General features: G+C 37.7%; 7 protein-coding genes across 9 annotated transcripts; 3 read left to right on the top strand and 4 right to left on the bottom strand.

The window, feature by feature from the left end:
* The first annotated feature begins 793 nt into the window (after positions 1 to 793).
* On the top strand, positions 794 to 3117 carry LOC6645818 (ubiquitin-conjugating enzyme E2 R2). The gene is made up of 3 exons (XM_002068376.4): positions 794 to 1011; positions 1484 to 2078; positions 2159 to 3117. The coding sequence occupies exons 1-3, from the start codon at positions 809 to 811 to the stop codon at positions 2558 to 2560; spliced, it is 1200 nt and encodes a 399-aa protein (XP_002068412.2). The 5' UTR covers positions 794 to 808; the 3' UTR covers positions 2561 to 3117.
* A 1581-nt stretch (positions 3118 to 4698) lies between these two features.
* On the bottom strand, positions 4699 to 6271 carry LOC6645817 (probable aminoacyl tRNA synthase complex-interacting multifunctional protein 2). 3 transcript variants are annotated; one of them, XM_023177621.2, is made up of 5 exons: positions 6085 to 6271; positions 5888 to 5995; positions 5479 to 5643; positions 5181 to 5409; positions 4699 to 5114 (listed from the first exon to the last, which is right to left on the bottom strand). In XM_023177621.2, exons 1-5 carry the CDS (start codon positions 6208 to 6210, stop codon positions 4738 to 4740), a joined length of 1005 nt encoding a protein of 334 aa, XP_023033389.1. In that variant the 5' UTR covers positions 6211 to 6271; the 3' UTR covers positions 4699 to 4737. The 3 variants fall into 3 exon arrangements, with proteins under 3 accessions (XP_023033389.1, XP_023033390.1, XP_023033391.1); XM_023177622.2 differs by having other exon boundaries at positions 5888 to 5983; XM_023177623.1 differs by lacking the exon at positions 5888 to 5995 and having other exon boundaries at positions 6085 to 6269.
* A 350-nt stretch (positions 6272 to 6621) lies between these two features.
* Positions 6622 to 9163, bottom strand: LOC6645816 (U3 small nucleolar RNA-associated protein 14 homolog A). The gene is made up of 2 exons (XM_002068374.4): positions 8670 to 9163; positions 6622 to 8615 (listed from the first exon to the last, which is right to left on the bottom strand). Exons 1-2 carry the CDS (start codon positions 9078 to 9080, stop codon positions 6717 to 6719), a joined length of 2310 nt encoding a protein of 769 aa, XP_002068410.1. The 5' UTR covers positions 9081 to 9163; the 3' UTR covers positions 6622 to 6716.
* Positions 9164 to 9273: 110 nt separating this feature from the next.
* On the top strand, positions 9274 to 11105 carry LOC6645815 (general transcription factor IIH subunit 4). Its single transcript, XM_002068373.4, has 2 exons — positions 9274 to 9659; positions 9734 to 11105. Exons 1-2 carry the CDS (start codon positions 9340 to 9342, stop codon positions 10950 to 10952), a joined length of 1539 nt encoding a protein of 512 aa, XP_002068409.1. The 5' UTR covers positions 9274 to 9339; the 3' UTR covers positions 10953 to 11105.
* On the bottom strand, positions 11096 to 11865 carry LOC111519026 (gametocyte-specific factor 1 homolog). The gene is made up of 2 exons (XM_047012324.1): positions 11618 to 11865; positions 11096 to 11551 (listed from the first exon to the last, which is right to left on the bottom strand). The coding sequence occupies exons 1-2, from the start codon at positions 11789 to 11791 to the stop codon at positions 11267 to 11269; spliced, it is 459 nt and encodes a 152-aa protein (XP_046868280.1). The 5' UTR covers positions 11792 to 11865; the 3' UTR covers positions 11096 to 11266.
* An 848-nt stretch (positions 11866 to 12713) lies between these two features.
* Positions 12714 to 13543, bottom strand: LOC6645813 (60S ribosomal protein L26). The gene is made up of 2 exons (XM_002068371.4): positions 13522 to 13543; positions 12714 to 13339 (listed from the first exon to the last, which is right to left on the bottom strand). Exon 2 carries the CDS (start codon positions 13321 to 13323, stop codon positions 12874 to 12876), a length of 450 nt encoding a protein of 149 aa, XP_002068407.1. The 5' UTR covers positions 13324 to 13339; positions 13522 to 13543; the 3' UTR covers positions 12714 to 12873.
* Positions 13544 to 14330: 787 nt separating this feature from the next.
* On the top strand, positions 14331 to 20233 carry LOC6645938 (short/branched chain specific acyl-CoA dehydrogenase, mitochondrial). The gene is made up of 4 exons (XM_002068370.4): positions 14331 to 14461; positions 14579 to 14684; positions 18742 to 19220; positions 19360 to 20233. The coding sequence occupies exons 1-4, from the start codon at positions 14426 to 14428 to the stop codon at positions 19981 to 19983; spliced, it is 1245 nt and encodes a 414-aa protein (XP_002068406.2). The 5' UTR covers positions 14331 to 14425; the 3' UTR covers positions 19984 to 20233.
* The last annotated feature ends 26 nt before the right edge of the window (positions 20234 to 20259 follow it).

The raw sequence follows: 20259 nt of genomic DNA, 5'->3' as shown, positions 1-20259 counted from the left end.
GACAATTTATTGAAAAGTTTGACGAATTTGCACTTATGCACATTTGTTTTTGTCTCTTTTCTGTCAGGGACGGCGAATCGAGTTATTCATTCTACGTTTCTTACATTTTTACAAAAACATCGATAACATCGATATAACCATTAGTGTTTCTCCAGCCCCGTTAGGCAGCCCTAGAAAATCTAAGTTAATTACAAATTTGTTGCAACAAAAACAAAGCATATTACTAGAGCTGGGAATCTATCGATGGTAGCTGCACTCGATATTTTTTCCATCGATGGAAAAAACCATCGATACTATCGATGGCACCATCGAATATTTAAACGAGTTATTCAACATATATATTTTGGTTGCGTTTTTCAATATTACACAGTTTCAAATATTCATATGTCTAAAATCATCGATACGAATTATCTAGCGTATAATTTAACTACTATAAGTTAGCCCTTTATAAATTAATTCAACCGAAAATATATTAAAAAGACTTAAGCTTGTAATTTCTGAAATGTTCTTAAATAAAAAAACAAAATGTATAGTTTCAAGATAAAAACAAAAGAGTGACGTCCTAAGTCCAAAAAACGAAAACAAAAAACTCTTTAAGCACAACAAAACAATGGGCGATTTCCAAACTTACTGCTAATAAAAAGTTCTTATTTAAAAAAAAAAAAAAAAAAAAAAAACCTTACAAAAACTTGTCCATTTTACAAGAGGAACTGCCAGGGTTAAAAAGGTACTCTAATAGAATAAAAGTAAGTAGACCTGTATGTAAAGAAAGGCAGAAAAAACAATATATTGCAATTTACTTACACCCATGTTGGACCCAAAAAGAAATTCGATATATCGACATCGAAAAATTTCCATCGATTTATCGCACTCCATCGGTTCCATCGATAATATCGATGGTGCCATCGATGGGTTTCCCAGCTCTACATATTACTGCAACTGCATTTTAAATATACACCCACACACACACACCCGCTCCAGCACTACTTGCAGAAAAGAACAACTAAATAGGTAAGCCACGCAACGGCCGAGTAACAAGGCGGAGGTCATACCCAGCTAAAATTTTACAAGTATTTTAACCACCCCCACCCCCACTGATCCCCTCCGCCACCGCACAACACTACCACTAAAAACGGAAAAAAATCGCCCGATTACAAAAACAACAACGGCTAACGATATTTAAATGGACAAATAAATATGAAAATACAGAATTAGCTTGGTAAAAGAAATCAAAAACTTTCAAGTTCAACAAAACGAAAGATAAGCTATAACAACAACAACAACACGAGCAACTAACTTGCTCACCTTGAAATCCGTCGTCATCGTCAAGATATTGACCCTGCAAAAGCATATACATATGTATATGTATATACATTTTTATATACATTTGCACAATTTATACATATATAATATACAAATATGTATTTGAATATACATACGTGGTTACCTATATGACAAACATTTTCTTTTGTTCAATTCATAGAACACGCCGACAATTGCTAGGTGAACAAATGACCACCGCCTCCACATCGCAACATGCTTCGTCCACACTGATGGCGGCCAGCGCTGGCTCGAGTTCGGCAACAGGCACGGGAGGATCTGGTTCCAATACCACCACATCGACACCCAGTAGCTCAGCTGTTCGCGCCCTGGCCATGGAATATAAATCATTGCAGGAAGAACCTGTCGAGGGATTTCGTGTGAAATTGATTAACGATGATAATCTCTTTGAATGGGAGGTGGCCATATTTGGGCCACCGGATACACTATATCAGGGTGGTTATTTCAAGGCCCATATGAAATTCCCCCATGATTATCCCTATTCACCGCCATCCATACGCTTCCTGACCAAAGTATGGCATCCGAATGTCTATGAGAACGGTGATCTATGCATATCGATATTGCATCCACCTGTCGATGATCCCCAAAGCGGTGAATTACCATGCGAACGTTGGAATCCCACACAGAATGTGCGAACGATTCTATTGTCAGTTATATCCTTGCTCAATGAACCGAATACATATTCGCCGGCAAATGTAGATGCATCAGTGATGTATCGAAGATGGCGAGATTCACAGGTAAGCATGGTTTACTTTTTTCTTCAATCTGCATCAACTAATCTTTATCTTAATTTTCTCTCTCTCCCTCTCTTTCCTAGGGTAAGGATACAGAGTATCCCAATATTATCAGAAAGCAGGCTCTAGCCGCGAATGCCGAGGCTAAGCGGGAGGGCATTGTTGTACCCATGACTCTGGAGGATTACTGCCTTAAGCCCACACGAAAAGTCAATACAGAATCTGGCTTAGATCCCAATTTTTATGATGATGATTTTGATCTAGAGACCGAAGATGATTTGCCGACAGACGATGATTTCGATGACGATGACGAGGATGAGGACGATGATGATGAAGATGATGATGAACAGCAAAAGGAGCTTAGTGCCGACATTTGCAAAAATAAGTGCAACAATAATGGACTGGGAGTGGCAAGAGCAGCGGCTGCCGAAGCCGATGGCGATGCCGAATCGGCCGATGATAGCGGTAAAGGGGAAACCACATAATTAGGGCCCAAACCACACCAGCACCACCACAACCACCACCAACCAACTAACCAACCAGCCGATCCTTTTTCATCTTCATCAACTCACCTAACTTCTCTTGCTCTCCTAGGCCACACGTAGGCCAACACTTTTCATTTCTTCTTAAAAAAAAAAAAACAAACAAAAAGCAACAAAAAAAATGCTATTATTAATATGATTAATGCCTAATTATAAAGCAGGATTAAGACGAAAAAAGGATCAGATGCAACTCAATTAGACTTTAGTTTAATTAGTTCGACTTTTATAACATCAACAAAAGTGCAAGCTAAATTCAAATTGGCGAGTAAATTTCAAAATTAAGTCAAATTATCGAAATTATACATCATCTTCAGAAGATAAATATTCAAGCATATATATTTTTAATTTTTTTTGTAACATAACGAGCAAAACATTTTACCATTAACACATAAATTTAAAGTTTTCATTTGCCCAATAATTTTTCTTTATGCTTGTGGTTTAATTTAATTTTAATCACTTAAAATCATCTAGACTCCCAATAAAATAGGCTTATTATTAAATTATTTTTTGTGCAAAATTTTCATCTCATGAAGATTTTGTTAAATTTTTTTTTATGTTTAGTCTCTAGCAATTGTTTATAGATTGCATTTTCGTTTACCCAAGCTTTAGTTTCGAGCATTTTTAACAAATATATATATATATACTTTTTTTTATTATTCAAATTGACTTATCTACTTGAATTTAGCTAAATTTAAAAGGCAAAAAATTTATCATTTTAAGAGAGTTGCTGACTTTATTTTTTGTTAATATTTAGTTAAAAAAGAAAATTCAAATCTAAAAATTATTTCTCATTTTCGATTTAAAAAAAAAATTGACCGTTACATTTATCTTTCTTCTTTTTTTTATGTAATTAAACAAAATCAGCCATGTAAAAACCTTTAAGTTAAGTTGAGTAGAAAAGCAATTATATAGAAATCAGGGACTTTTCCAATTCCTTCAAACAACAACAACAAGAGCAACAGAAAGGGGCAAACTTAATTATAACACAAAACAAACAACTAAAGAAAAAAAAACAGAGAAATCAAACTCAAGCAAAAAGAAACAAAAAACCAACTGATTATCATTATATACACACATAAAATGATATATATAAAATATATGTATTAGATTTAAAAACTATTATTTATGTGCAAGAAATTTTGGGCAAACAACATTTTAATGATTAAAAGCATTCAAAACCCGATACAACCGAAGCAACAACAAATCTCTCCCAGCGAGATAAAAACAACAAAACAAACAAAAACATCCTAAGAAAACCGAAAAGAAACAAAGTTAAAAGCTAACAACAACAATCAACGGATTTCAAATAATATATATATATATTAAAAACAAAAAGAGAATCTAGAGTTAAGCAAATTTTTAAAATGATCACTGGAATGGAAAGCAACAATTGCAATATAAGAAACGAGAAACCGTATTGTATAAACAACAAATAAAATTGCAACAAAGATAAATAAGCCAAATAAAATGACAAAAAAAGGTAAAAGTTCCATATAGTTTTCCAAAAAAAAAACATTTAAAGTTGATTCAACTTTCGATATAGAAAAGAATGGTTAAACACATCCATAAATTGAACAATGAGAAGCCGCTCATAAACCAGAGGGCTATGACTTTTGAGGCGTACCTATATCTTAAAAACCATATATGTACATATGTATTCCAATTTCTTTTGCAAATAATGCAATGCATTAGATAAAGGCAGGCACAACGAGATCTTATCTTTGACACTTCATGCTGCCAATTGACCAAAGGTAAAGATAAATATTGACATTGGTCACTAACCTGTAAATTTGGACTGTTGGAATGCAAAGGCAGGGAAAAGTCCCTCAAATGTATATTCTTCTTTAGCATTGTTTCTTTTTGAGGCATATCCAAAGACAAAAATTTCAATTAAGCGGCAATATATGTACATGCATTTTGATTCTGTATAGGGAAGCAAAGAAGATATTTCAACTGAAAAGGAGTGAGAAGGCATGCTCAGTTTCTGTTTTCGTATAAGATCATCATCTCACAGAAAACACAAACGTTCGGTAACTGAACTATGATGAATTTGATAGACTTATATCCCATTGTGGATCATGTAGATTTCTTTAGTTGTTTATTATTTTGTTCAATTTTTTTTAGATTTTTGTCACCAGCTTGGCACGTTTCCTCCATGCCACCAAAGCCGGCGTCAGATCCTTATCCGTAATGGCAGGCATTCGTATCAGCGAACTATAGACACCAATATCAGCTACGGACATTTGTGAGCCACCGAAATATTGCTGCTTTTGCAGACGCTTCTCGAGCAGCCTGACCATGGCCACCTGAGATTTGTGGGTAGTGCAACGCAACAGTTGATAGCATATGTCCAGCACTAGATCAATCTCATTGCAAACAGGTGAGCCTTCATAGCGATATTCTGCTGGACCTACACGACCCAAGTAACGAATTATGTTAACTTCTCCATAAATGGGAACGTACATGGTCGGTGAGCTGATCATTTCAGTGTGCTCGCCTGTCAACGATTACGATAACATTGATTAATATCAATCAAATGGATTTTTATCATCAATTCACTTACAGTTTTTCCATATTAAGGTAACATTGATCTTGGGCAATGATTCATTGATTGGAACCTTGGCTAGATTTTGTTCAAATTCTCGTGCCGCTGGTCCAATGTCTGCCATTGTGGAGTGTGTAAAGGTTTTTATGTCGATTGTATAGAGGTCTCGCCAGGCATTCTTTAGAGCCAACAGAGCGTAGGGTATGAAATTCGGATGACCATTGATGACAATATCCTCGAGTGGCACCTGGAAATACAAGTACAAGTACAAGTACAAGCTTTAATTTCATTAATTTCACTCATTTGATAGCCTTACCTCCTTTAAGCCACCATTCTGATAGCCTGTCGTATGCTGGATTGTCTTGCCACATAAACCCAGACCGGCTCTTATTTTGCCCAATTGGGCCTTGAGATCCTCCAGTTGGAGCAACACCTTATCCTGACGGGCCACCACTGCTGATGTATCCTTGCCATTGTTGGCCTGCAAGAAAAGCAAGAGGAAAAAGCAAACGATTATTCAAGACAACTTGGCGGCGTCCAGCAATGGATATCCCATTGGACGGCGACCCCAAGGACACACACACAAGAGGACAGCAAGCAAACACACACAATATTTCATCATCATATTTCATGTTTTCTATTGTTGTTGTTTTTTGTTAGTCGTATAATTGTTTATAAATAGAATTTGGTTTAGTTGTTGTTGTTGTTGTTTTTCTTGATTTAACCTTTAACAATTGTTGAATTTGTCGGCCTAAAATGTCCAAGTCAAGTGCACATGTGGCGCTGCTGCTGCTGTAGCTCTTGCCGCTGGCGTTCTGCTGCTGTGGGAGTGACTGGATCTTCTTAATTAACTATACAAACTTAATTATACTATATATATATATATACGCATATGTATATAATTGAATTGATTGATTCTTACACTGGAGCTGCTGCTGATGCCGGCACCGGTGCTGGGGCTGCCCGTCAGGCTCACATTCTTCAGATCATACATACAGGTTGGCAATTTTATTTCGAATTGAGGAAGTAAAGTTTTCAGCTCGTACATTTCGCTAACAAAATATATATGTATATATATCCGTGGGAATAACTAAATAGTGTGGCCATAAACAACCAAAGCACATGTGTTTGTGTTCTGAATTCCATCGAAACCAATTTTTTGCCGGGTGGTTGATGAATTTTAAGGACTCTTTGTTGTTACATTTTATGTTTTGTTTTCGAAATGAATAAAAATGAAATATGAAACATATCCAAGGCGAGTTTCCTAGAGGGTTTTAATAGTTAATTAATAAAATTAAATTTTAACTGGCACGTAGATAACTGTCGATAATTTTACATAACTATCGATATTATGTTATAGTCCCGCTTTTTTTTTTTTTAAAGGTATCGCAATTTGAAAAGCGAAACAAAAAAAATTTGCAAATTTTTTTTTTTAAATATTTTTCATTTTATTCTTAATAATAGGGTCAAAGTATTATACAAAATAACCAAAACAAAAACTACGGTAGATCTTTGTACCTACATTATTAATTGTTTGATTATTTGAGTACTTTCTTAAGCTATTTTAGCTTTAGGTGGTAGCGGCTTATGTTTGGGCAGATGTTTTATTCTCCTATCCACAATATGTCTGAGACGACGATCCGGTTTTATGAGTTCACTCTCATCCATCGGCTCAATGACCTGGCCCTTGCGTGTAATTACAGCGGGACGCGTTAACATTCTGAAAGCCGTTTCCGGTACAAAGTTCCGACCAATTGGAGCTCGTATGCTAGCCTCATAATCAGCCAGGGATCTGAACGGGAATGGCACCGAAGAGACCAAATGTGAACGGGTATCTTTACTACTTGTCTCATTGATGTATAAATTATCCTTGTTCTCGTCACGTCGCTTCTCGGGTACAGCAAGTTTCAGCAGGAGGCGTTTATTGCGGCGCTCCATTACCTCGGCGGATATGCCTGCGCCAGCCCATGAGCCCCAGCCCGGCATGGCCAATTGGAGCTCTGTGTTCTTCAGTTCCGAATCTTTTTCCTTGTCCTTATTAAAATCTGCTATAATATCATCGTCTTCGAAGGCCTCAGTTAGAGTAAGTTGACGATCTGCATTAGTATAATCTTCTTCGTCGAAATCGGCTTCTAGTTCTCCATCTCCCAGAGCATCATTTAGTCGGCCTCGCGATGCTTGTGTCCAATTCAAAGTTGTCACTTTCGTGGGATCTATTGATTCAATGACGGCGGAGGATTTCTCTACTATTTCAGCCTCTTCTGATACATTGGATTTTGGATTTATTTCACCAGTTTTTGTTTCTATATCTTCACTATTGAGAGGTTCATCAATTTCGATGCGTTGTTTAGTGTTTTTGAATGTCAAATCCTTAAGATTTTTTAATGCATCCTTCTTTTTCTTCAATTGCTTGCCCTTTGCTGGCGTTTCCTTGAGTTTGTCTGCTTGCTTTCTTAGTTTTTCTAATTTTTTGCCTACTTTTTCTTTCAATATATCTCCATGCTGTTCGAAAATTTCCTCCAAGGTGGCATCTTTACTTAACTTCTCTACCTTCCATCCATTTTGTACAGTTACTTTTGCTTTTTTGATCTTTAGAGAACTTTTCTTTGCTTTGGGAGTAGTTTTGGCAGTTTTGGTTTCTTTCTTAGTTTCTTTTAGTTCCTGAATATCTTCACGATGCTGTGCTAGTAATTTATTGGTTTCATTTCGTTCAGTCCAGTATTTACGCCAATTTGGATCATCGGTTTCTTCTTCATTTGTGTTGGTTTTGCCTTTTGACTTGACTTTGGTCCAGGGATTAAATGGATCATTATCCAAAAGCTTGTCTTGCTCGTCCAGTTTCAATGTGTTTGATTCCTGATCCTCTTCACTTTCGGAATCGTGTTGTTTTTGCGTTAATTGGCGACTTACTGCCAACTGTTCGGCTAAATCCTTACGCACCTCTCTGTCATATTTGGCCCGCACTTGCAAATTCTTGGCCCAAGTTCCAGTGTTTTTATGTCGCAGGCTAGCTCTTTCCTTCACTCGGCTTTTTTCCAAAGCCTCGAGTTTCTCGAGAGCCGCTTCTGGATTGGTCTTTTGCAGCAATTCAAATTCTTTAATCTGTTCCAGCATTTTCTGACGTTTTTGCAGTTTATGATACTTTTTGGATTTGATCTTTTTCTGCATTCTAGCCTTGGCAGATTTTTGGGATTCACGCATCTTCAGATAGGCCAACTCCTTGCGGCGTGCAAATAACTCATCTCTTGTCAACTTCTTCTCTAACAAGGCCCTCTCCTGCTGGGCCAGTAACTTATCATCAGTCATATCACCAATTTGTTTCTTTCTTAATTCACGAAGTCTCTGATTACTTTCTTCGAGCTCCTTGGCCAGATCCGATTTAATGCTGGTCTTAAGAGGCTTGGCATGGGCAGAGGTGTTTACGTAGATGGTCTCCGAGGGTATGGGAAATATCTGAAAGAAATTGGTTGTCAATAAAAATTGATGGAGTATTAAACAAGTGTTTACCTGTGTTTCTGCTGAACGCTGTTTGGATACGACAGCATCCCAACGACCAAGTTTCTTGCTGACTCCTTCATAACCAATTGTTCGCTTTATGCGATCCGCTGCTGGCTTCTCCAATGGTTTCTGCAGCACTTTCTTAGTGCTTTGGACATTCTTTAGCTTTTTCCCTGTATCCAAATGCTTGGATGAGGTTCGAAGAATCTGGACTAGGTCGTTAAGGCCCACAGCTCGTGGCTCATCAACATTTGCCGACGACGACGCATTCGATGACTTGACCAACTGGAACTCATCCTGTACTGGTTGGCGTTCATCACGTGTGGAACGCTGTATATGCTGGACGTTGCCGCGACTACTGATAGCCTGCAGTAGCTTCTTGTGTGACTGCGGATTGTAGTGCTCTTCATCGTCACTCATGTTATTGCAGTTCAAAATTTAACAAATTTTACTCAGTTAAACCACGCGGTGTACCCAACAGCTGACAAGTGCAGCTTAAGAAGAAAATCGATAGATTCTTATGGAAATAATCGAATATTTTCGCGTTCTTCAGAACACTGATAATCCTCTCCCACCAAATTTCATAACACTATCCACTACTGCCGTTTTGTTTGTTTCATGTCCGGCGTTGTTTTCTTTTATTTTTGTTAAATAATATTAAAAGAATTGGCATAATAATATGGCCGATACTAAATCCGGTCGCTATGCCAATTCCAATGCAACTAGTGGCCCTAGTGGCAGCAGTAGCAGTACTCCCCCCAATATCTCACAATTGGTCCAGGGACCGGCTAATTTGGAATGCAAGGACTTTCAGGAATATCTGCGGACACGACAGACGCCGGAAACGCTGGAGAAACTCTACAATTATCCGCCTATATGCCTGGCTGTGTATCGAGATTTACCGGAAATAGCCCGTCAGTTCATTATACGCATTCTGTTTGTAGATCAACCTGTACCGCAGGCGGTAGTCAGCTCTTGGGGAGCGCAAAGATGTGCCAAGTAAGTGGACATAATTCCATCCGTGAGAGAGAGAGAGAGACAGAGCGAGAGTCTACTTATGATTTATATTGCAGAGAACAGCAGGAAGCCACCAGTTGTTTAACATCTCTAAATGTATGGCGAGTAACGGCCATACCTGGTGGATTGGCTGCTTGGGAATTGTCACCTACGTTCAAGAAGAGCGTTAGGCAAATACTTTTAGGCGGCGGCAAGCCCTGGCCAATGACAAATACACTGGAAAAAGACTCAAAACCGCGTGACATCGCCTTCCTGGACTCATATGCGATGTCACGATGGCGTTGTGTACTTCATTACATGGTAGGCACGGGCAATCGCAATGGCACAGATGCGGAAGCCATTAGTCCAGATGCTGTGCGAATTCTTCTGCATGCCAATCTGATGAAGCGAGATGAACGCGATGGCATAACGATAACACGGCAAGGATTCCAGTTTCTATTACTGGACACGAGGGCACAAGTTTGGCATTTCATGATGCAATACCTGGATACGTGTGAGGAACGTGGCATATCCCTACCCGAATGCCTCTCGATGTTATTCCAATTGAGTTTCTCTACACTGGGCAGGGATTACAGCTCGGAAGGAATGAGCCATCAAATGTTGGCATTTCTACAACATTTACGGGAATTCGGATTGGTTTTTCAAAGAAAACGCAAAGAAGGACGCTTCTATCCCACACGTTTGGCTTTGAATGTTACCAGCAAAGAGTCAGCGGATGCTACCACAGCCATTGTTACTATGTCAGCATCGGAGGAAGAGGAACGTATGCAGGATCGTGGCTATATAGTGGTAGAGACAAATTATCGTGTCTATGCCTATACGGACTCACCACTGCAAGTGGCTGTTCTTGGACTCTTCACCGAGCTGTTATATCGGTTTCCCAATTTGGTTGTTGGCGTTCTCACCCGAGATTCCGTGCGTCAGGCTTTAAGAGGAGGCATTACGGCTGAACAAATTATCTCCTATCTCGAGCAATATGCTCATCCGAATATGAAACTTGTAGAATCAGCCATCAACTCAAAATCCTGCCTACCACCCACAGTTGTAGATCAAATCAAGTTGTGGGAAATGGAACGTAATCGTTTCACCTATACCGAGGGTGTAGTCTATAATCAATTTCTATCGACAACTGATTTCGTCACTCTACGGGATTATGCTCAATCCATTCAAGTATTGGTTTGGCAAAATGAGAAAACACGTACTATGGTGGTCCAGAAGAATGGACATGATGACGTTAAACGCTATTGGAAGAAGTATTCCAAAAGCGCTGGCTGAACAAGAGTTGTGTGCTAAGGTTAGAGGGATATTCTAATTTGCTTACCTTGAGAAGAATAATAGTGCTCGGTCCACGGTCGATAACTGTATCGGTCGGGGTTTTGGGATTTAGTTATCCGTAGGATTTCAAATATAGTTATTAATTAAAATTTATCAAAATGTCTTTTTACTTTAGTACAAAAAGATTGTGAAAAAGAGCGAGATGGCCTATACTTTTGCGCTCGCGGGCAATTAAAATAACCATAACGAATTCATTATACATCATTTCTAGCTCGAATGAACGCTCAGCTGAGCGATACATATATTTCCCTCGTCTATTTGTCCTTCAATTCGGCAAATCGACAACGCTCGTTATAAATGAAGTCTTGGCGTACAGCACGCGATTGTCCCTTCATGGAACGAACAACCAATTTGTCATCACAATTGTGTAACGGTTTATAGGTTCCTACATCGGGCTCCAGATCCCAGTCATCCTCGCATTCAGCTGTTTTTGGAGGTACATTATCCACTCCTTTTAAGGATGGCTTTGGTTCTTCCAACTCTTTCATGTCATTCACGAAATTAGAAACATTGCTTGTACACTTGTTCTTGATATGATCCTTTAGAGAAAAAGACTATAAATAGTAACAGCAGATTGCACATGTGTAATAGTCCTTTTTTTTTACCAGTAATTTCGCAGCAGACACGCTATGTGTTTCATTAAATGGACATATAACAATCTTTTTCTTTTGTTGAGTGTCAAGCGCTCGGCAACAACGTACTAGATGTGTGTCCAGGCGTCCACGCAGGAGTCGATGGCTTTTATTTAGAGGACAAGTAACAAAATCATTGAAAGACATATTTTTTGTCCAATTGCGGCGGCGATCAAATGAAAAATGCTGATGATCGAGAAAATTTCGAGGAACAAGAGCAAAAAAGCACAGTTAGCTAAATCTTGCAGTAAAGGAGAACGAACAATGGTCACACAAATCAAAAGACCGTTAAAAAACAATGTATGGCAACACTGATCTTGATATTTTTTTTGGGGGATCCAAATTCCGTTGTCTTCAGAAGTTTGCAAATAATAAATATAAATCCTACGGGTACAAGTTATTCTGTTTTTGTTTCTGTAAAGATATAGCAACGCTCCTGCACTTCTATTATGAAATTGGTCCATATATAAACAGTTAACTCTTTATAATGTAATAATTAAAAGCTTCCAAAAGAATAAAATAAGCATACTCCGCGGATTAATCGACGAAGAAATGCTTCATGTTGGCCTTACGTCTACTTGACGTGACCAATAATCAATCAGCTTCAAAATTAGATAATAAATCTATAAGGGAAGGGAATACAATTTCTATCCCAATTTGGTCATAGTAGGATCAAACAGGAAGTGAATAAATATTATAAATTTTCATAATATACATTTTGCGAAGGCTCTAGTAACAACAAGATGAGAATAATTTCTGTATATATATCTATATGTACATTCAACAATTGTATCCAAAGTATAGGCAGGCAGCTGTGTTCGCTTTTATTGAATATGATCCCACTATTGTGATTCGTAACAACTTTTGCACCACGTGAGATAGACATTCCATCACATGGACCATATATATCCATTATTTATGTAGAAAACTTGTACTATTTTATAGATATCAGATGAGAAAGACCATTAGCTTTTCACTGATCAAATGGAAGACAAACTGAGGGCACACACTTGAACTCTGTTTTGCAATGCAAAACTAAAACAAAAATAAAAAAAATAATTAACAATTGTTCATATTGAAAAATCAACTGTTCTTTATTTGTAAAGAAATGCGTTTCTTTTTCACTCCATTCGCACATTTTCTTGTATTTAAGTTTGTTGTTGTTTTTTTACACACTTTAAACGTTACGGTAAAAACGTCATATCGGTTTTGGGGCTAGTGTTTGGTGTTTACGCCGTCTCCATAGGTTGAGCAGCCGTCTCCTCGGTGTACTTGCCCTTGTCCTTGCCCAATGCTGCCAAACGTCCCTTGCCGCGACGCTCCAGAATGGCCTTGCGATCCTTGTCCAGTTTCAGTTTAACAATCAAAACTTTGCTGGGATGAATGCCCACATAGACATTGGTGCCGTTGGCGTTTTCGCGCTGGATCTTTTCAACGTAGACAACAAACTTCTTGCGGTAGGCTTGGACAACTTTGCCCACCTGGTTGCCCTTGAAGTGGCCACGGATCACCTGGACCTCGTCGTCACGACGGATTGGCATCGAGCGCACATTGTACTTTTGACGCAGCTCCTTGGAGAGGGGTGCGGACATCAGGCGACGGCGGATGTGCGATGGAGCCTGGAAGTGACGCTTGCGGTTCTTCCTGCGCGACGATGAAACAAACTGATTCAATTTCATTTTGCTGGAGGGCTGGCTGCTATGTGGTTGTAAACAAAGATAGGAAAAATACGTAAATCTTTAGTAATTTGTTCACAATAACTCTGCATAATATCACAATCAAGTAGAATATAGAATTCTTTTTTAGTTTCCATTGTTTATCTTAAATAATATGAACGGATGGCAAACTAAATAACGAATTTTATTTCGGAAACGCACCTACCGTCGTAAACACAACGAAAAGAAAGAAATTTGACAGCAACGAATGTCGGCTAGGGATGTGAAATTGAGTAGAACTATCGATATTTCTTAGTGATGACATCGATTCAAAATTACGGTTCGAACTTATTACATGTTTAATAACTTAAACTCATAAGGATGATGGCTTCCCGTGACGCGAATATTAATTATAATTATCTAGTTTAATGACAGCATGTCCTAAAAGCTCGAAATTTACTAAAAACACAATTTAAAATTTACGATATATGAAAAATTAGAGCCTGTTGCTACCGATTTATATTTTACCACCACTAGGCAAAGAAACGTCAAAATTCGATTATCTATTTCAGGGCTGGAAAGATTCATTTGATGCACGACTATTAAAGTTGATGTAGAAAGTTGTTTCTATGGATTTTTTGGGCAGTTTTGTTTTCAAAAACTTCCAAACCAGAAACAGTGCTGTGAAACTCATCGATGACACCATTGATACACCGATGACACAATCGATAGATCAACATTCTGTATCGCTCTTATTGAGTTGATCAATGGAGTCTCATCTCTAGCCGCACCATTATCGAACTGATGGTACTGGTAATCGATATTTTATAATTGTAATTTTCCACACTGATTAAATTGTTGAAACTGCGCGGTTAATTCAGATTTCAAGTCTGTTGAGTTCGCCGGACCAGTTGGTGTAAAGCTTTCCAAATGCTGGTGAGTTTGCGGGTTTGGGTGGTGTAAAGCTTTTCAAATCATTTACGTACTCCTCTTCTTCCAAACTGATCTCTACCAGATGTCTGACTGGAGTCTAATTGGAAATTTCAGTCGCGTTTTTGCAGCCAACTGTTGCGTTAGTTTTGTCCAGTTTTTCTAATTTGCTTTAATTGAATTTGCCATATTCAACATGATGAACAGCCTGAAAAAATTGCCCATGCGTATGGTAAGTAACTGTCGAGGGATTTTTAAAATCTCTTTCTCTTAGAAAGTGCATTATAAGTTATAGTTTGATTTATATTAATTTGTTTAACAATTTTTTGTGTGTTTTTTTTTTGGCTAGGTGGCCAATGCTGCACGTCAGCAAAGTGCGGCTATGTCCTCGGCAACAGGTTTGCCACCACCGTTGACATATCTCACCGACGATGAGAAGATGATGAAGGAGACGGGTGAGTTGTAATCATAGTTGTTGTTGTTGTTCCTGTTTATTGCAGTTGCTCTAAATACAGTTGGACTTAGCATTTGTAATTGTAATTTTTGATAAGGCTTATTAGATTTTGAATATTATTTTTGTTGTCGCAGATATTTCTCAGTTTCTTCTAGTTGATGTTACGCAATGATTGTTTTTTTCTTTTTTAGCATTTTATTATTGGTAATAATTGCGAGTTCAATAGTTGAGGTTTTTATTTCAGTGTTGTGCCTTCTTTTATTTTTGTTTTTGTACGTAAATGCAATTAACTTTTTCCTTTAATGATTATTTTTCACTTCTTTTGACATTTTCTTGGCTATTTTGCTGATAAATCAGTTTTTTGTGTGGGAACTTGAAGTGGTGAAGACTAAGTTGGTCGGTTGGAAGGGGAAGGGGAGCGGCTGTTTTTATATAGATAAGCACACTAGTTTTTTTTTCTTTTCTGTTTTTTCTTTTTTTTTTTATGTGTTTAGATAGTGAACACAAAATATGTAATATACCTGCCTGACTAGTTGTCAGGTCAAATCAAATAAAAAGGATTTATTATTCTATTAAGCATTTCCTTAAAATTTTCCAATACATATACTATATGCTATACATGTATATATATGTATGTATGTGTGTGTGTATGTTTTCTTTCCATCTTTCTTTTTATTTTTCCTCTCTGTATTTTTGCCAGCTTTGCATATTTGTGCTGCTTAGAGAAACGGCAATTGAATCAATTTAGTTAATGAACAAAAATTATATAATTCATCATGAAAAGGAAATCAAAATGGAAAAAAATTGAATCCTTAAATGGAGTCATCAAAATGTTATCGTTTGCATATTTCTAAAGGATTAAGGTTTATGTAATATTAATAACTACATACTTAGTTAATCTATTTTCATTTCTAAAATAAGGATGTTAGCCTTTGACTCCAAGCAGCAGATTAATAGATTGCCTAGATTATATATACTGATTATATAGTACATAAGTACATACATATAGACTTTCTCCTATAACAATATCCATTTAATACAGAAGTGTGTAAAGGAGACAAAGAAAATTTTACTAGATTTATAGAAATGTTAGACTTGAAATATATGAAGGAAATTCCCCAAATTCCTACATTAAACACGCTTAGATATTTATACATATATAATATAAAGTATATACATATGTAGCTTTTAGTCCTTTAATCCCTTTTCATTTCTATTTGTATATCTAATCTATATGCACAGAAGCTTATTCAATATTATATACAAATGTTCTTTGTTACATATTTCTATTAATTTACACAAATGATAAAATTATAGAAAGTTGTAGATAAAAAAAAAAAAATTAACACGTCATAAGCCTAAACAGGCTGAAAACTAAAGTTTCCATATTCATTTGAATCGTATATAAGGCTAAAGGATAGAAGGATCTCTGTATGCTTTCTTTTTTGGACTAAAACAGTTTGCTTATTTGGGTAGGTTCAAGTTCAAGGTCTGTGAGCTTATCACAAAATATTTTCCTTTATAGAGTATTCAGGTAAGCTCGCCACTTGGTTAGAATTAGGCAAGAGAGCGATAGTGGTTGGTGGTGGGGTGGGGTGGGCTGGGTTTTTGCGGTGGGGGGAAGTTCCTCGAACCACACTCGTGTGGTAGCTTTTAGCTTTAGCTTCAGCTTTTGCCTACGCCTTTGCCTCATCTTCGTTGGTCTTGATCGCTAAGAGACCGACCATTTTCATTTCAAATGTGAAACACAGCGAGTTCGAAGCGTGGTGTCTGCCTCTGCCGTGTTTTGCCTTCCCGCTGTCGGTGTGGGGGTGGCAAGAGCGCGGGTGAGTGTATGGAGGAGATGCTTGATATAAGAAATATTACTCTTGGAAACGAGGAGAGTGTGGTGGTGTGTGTGTGTGTGTAAGAGAGTGTGGTGTGTCTTCTTGAGTTGTGTTGTATTGTGTTCACAAGTCAAGTCAGCTGTGAATTTAAATTTAATATTGTGAATTCCACAGCGTTACACTTGTGATAGAGCAAATTTAAAATAGGCAACTGTGCCACGCCCCCGCCTAAATGTGCACACTGTTCTAGTGTGTGCGACCGGGCAATGGGTGTGTGTGGTTCTTGGTTGTGTACTTCCCTAGAGAGTTGAATTAGTTGAATAATATACTTATTATATACAACTGATTCTTAGTTGGGAAGTTGACATTATCTTTTATTCCACCTAATTTTTCTCATTTGTTTTTTATGCCCCCGCTTAATTGAATTCCATATTGGGGCTTATCAATCTTAATATTCTTGATCATATATGCATAAGCTTATATAAACATTCATAAAATGTATATATACATTGTTTATGGTCCGATTGCTGTTACGTAATCTGAGCTGCATGCAAAGTGGCTAAGTGCATGAGTTAAAAACGGGTTTTCTGTCTTACTTGATCGGCATTCGAATGCAAAGTTCATCATAAAACTGACAGCATACCTTTAGGGGCAATGAGGCCCTAAAACTTACACCTCAAGTAATAAGTACAGTTGCCTTGTGAATTAATAGTCAGAAAACAGAAAAATTAAATGTGCTCAAGAAATAACTAAACTAACAGCAAATACAAAGTACAGTTGCGTCTAGAATTCTTAGTGGCTATTAACAAAATTTCATTTAAATAAGGCAAACTAGTAAATTTATTAGCTTGACAGGATAGTAAATAAAAAAAAGGTCCTGCCAGGACCTCCAGCACAGCTGTTTTAATTGCTACTAAACTGGTCTAACTTTGGCATATGGCAAAAGTAAATTATTAATTAAATATACACACTTTATCAATTATTCAAATTTTTCCCATAATATGCTACAATAGTAGAAAACAAAACATTCGCAAAACGTTGAGATGGCTAGAGACAGTTGGAGACGAGGTGAGGCAAGGCCAAAGGGTGGGCAATTTTGTGGGTGTGTGCCAGTTGTTGGCTTTCCGAGCACAACAAGAAGGAAAATAAAAAAAAAAAATGCTTAAAAAAAGATCAATAATAAATACATATATAACTATATATATGCCTGTATATATGTATGTATATATGTACATATATATGTATATTGTATATCTGAGAGGGGGCAGAGAGCTTCACATGGTAGTAGTGAGTGGAGAGATTGGAAGGGAGAGCAACACGCGATCGCGAGAACAAACGTTTTTCTGCTGATAAAGTGGACACACACGCGCAAATACACACACACACACACACACACACACACAGACACTTACACAAAAATATACATATATATCGAATTTATGTATAGGTATATACCTCAACTTATAGAAATAAATGCCCGGCAAACACAGCAGGCCCCCCAAAGAACCCCTACAAGAACTTGCCGAAGGGGAACCAGTTTGATTAACGACGTTTTTCAAGAAACCATGCCCTCAAAAGCTCCATGAAGTCCGATCGTATCTGGAGAAAGCTTTCGTTCCACATTATAAAGCTTTGTCTAATGATCCATATCACTTTTTTCTTCATTTGCATTTCAAATGTATCTTATTCATTTGTATCTTCTGCGTCATTTTCCTTTTCGTAGGCTTTTTTTTTTTCTTATGCATCCTTTTCGTATGCTATGCTTTTCGTATGCATCCTTTGTGTGTGTGGATCCTTTATGCATGCATCATTTTATATTTCTCCTAGGTCTCCTTTTCTTAAGAAAGTTTCTTTTCTTGGTTCTTTACTTAATCAGAAGTTTTTTTTCTTAACAAGGAACACATTTTAAATGAATCTTTTTCAAAATTAAGTTTCAAAATTAAGTTTTTTCTTTTTGGTCTGTTTCTAAAGATCTTTTTATGCCTTAACTTTCCATCTGTCCTAAACCGAAGTGTTTTTCTAAAGTATCTTGACTTGGTATTTTTTGTTCACCCATAAATCCTTTAGGTTTATTTCGTTTGCTCATAGATCCTTTTAGATGAAATGAAGCTTTTTTTAGGCATGTAATTTTGACATCTTCATTTTTAAAATATATCTTTTGCAACGGCTGTCACTATTTACTGCTTAACTATCCTCTTTTATGTATTATATTCTTGTATTTTATTTTTCCAGTTGCCAAATTGGCTCAGGATCAAATCCAGCCTTTGGTCAAGAAAATGGACTTTGAGCACAAATTCGATCCATCGGTGGTGAAGGCCGTTTTCGAGAATGGCCTGATGGGCATCGAAATCGATACAGAGCTTGGCGGCAGCGGTTGCAATTTCATGACCAACATCATTGTCGTCGAAGAGCTATCGAAAATTGATCCCGCCGTTGCTGCCTTTGTCGATATCCATAATACACTGGTCAATTCGTTGATGATCAAATTCGGTAATGCCGAACAGAAGGCAAAATATTTGCCCAAACTGGCCCAAGAGTATGCCGGTAGCTTTGCCCTCACTGAACCCGGAGCAGGCTCTGATGCCTTCTCCCTGAAGACTGTTGCCAAAAAAGATGGCTCTCATTATGTGATTAATGGTACAAAAATGTGGATTTCCAATTCAGATGTGGCTGGTGTATTCTTGGTCTTTGCCAATGCCAAGCCAGAGGATGTAAGTACAATCAAGACGACACAATCAAATTGGTTAGCTTATCAATTATAATTGGACGATTCGATTTGATTTGATTCGATGATAAGAATAATTTATTTTAATTAATGTTGTCTCTCTCTCTCTCTCTCTATCTATCTAGGGCTATCGCGGTATTACCACATTCATTGTGGATCGCGAGACACCTGGATTGATTGTGAACAAACCAGAGGATAAGTTGGGCATTCGTGCCTCTGGTACCTGCATGCTTACCTTTGACAATGTCCGTGTGCCCGAGGAGAATATTCTGGGTACCTTCGGTCATGGTTACAAATATGCAGCTGGTTTCCTCAATGAGGGACGCATCGGCATTGGCGCTCAGATGGTTGGTCTGGCCCAGGGTACCTTCGATGCGACTATCCCTTATTTGTTGGAGCGCAAGCAGTTCGGCGAAGCCATCTACAATTTCCAATCGATGCAACATCAAATTGCCACCATTGCCACAGAGATTGAGGCTGCCCGTTTGTTGACCTACAATGCGGCTCGTCTGCAGGAGCAGGGCGCACCATTCCTTAAGGAGGCGGCCATGGCCAAATTCTATGCCAGTGAGGTGGCCCAGCGTGCGGCCATCAAATGCATCGATTGGATGGGCGGTGTCGGCTTCACTCGTGATTTCCCACAGGAGAAGTACTATCGTGATGCCAAAATTGGAGCCATCTATGAGGGTACAACCAACATGCAATTGAGCACCATTGCCAAGTGCATTAAGAAAGAATACTCTGGTTAGAAATCGATTTGATCAAACGATCAGCATTCGTTATCAACTGAAGGAGAGTTTAAGATTTTTGTTTAAGAATTTTACTGCAAGCTGAGATATCGTACATCAGATACGTCAAGTGCATTTAAGTGTTGGAATCGAATTTGATCATCGATCAATCGATTCTTTCCAATGTTATCTGTATAGCCATTTTACTATAAAGCAATTCTTTCTGTTATATAAATATATATATTGTATCAAATACAAAGAGAAAAAACAATTTACTTTATATTCCACAACAAAAAC

Source organism: Drosophila willistoni (assembly GCF_018902025.1).
Source record: "Drosophila willistoni isolate 14030-0811.24 chromosome XR unlocalized genomic scaffold, UCI_dwil_1.1 Seg8, whole genome shotgun sequence".
Lineage (NCBI taxonomy): Eukaryota > Metazoa > Arthropoda > Insecta > Diptera > Drosophilidae > Drosophila > Drosophila willistoni.
The sequence above is the reverse complement of the archived record's forward strand: the minus strand, read 5'-3'. Positions and strand labels throughout refer to the sequence as shown.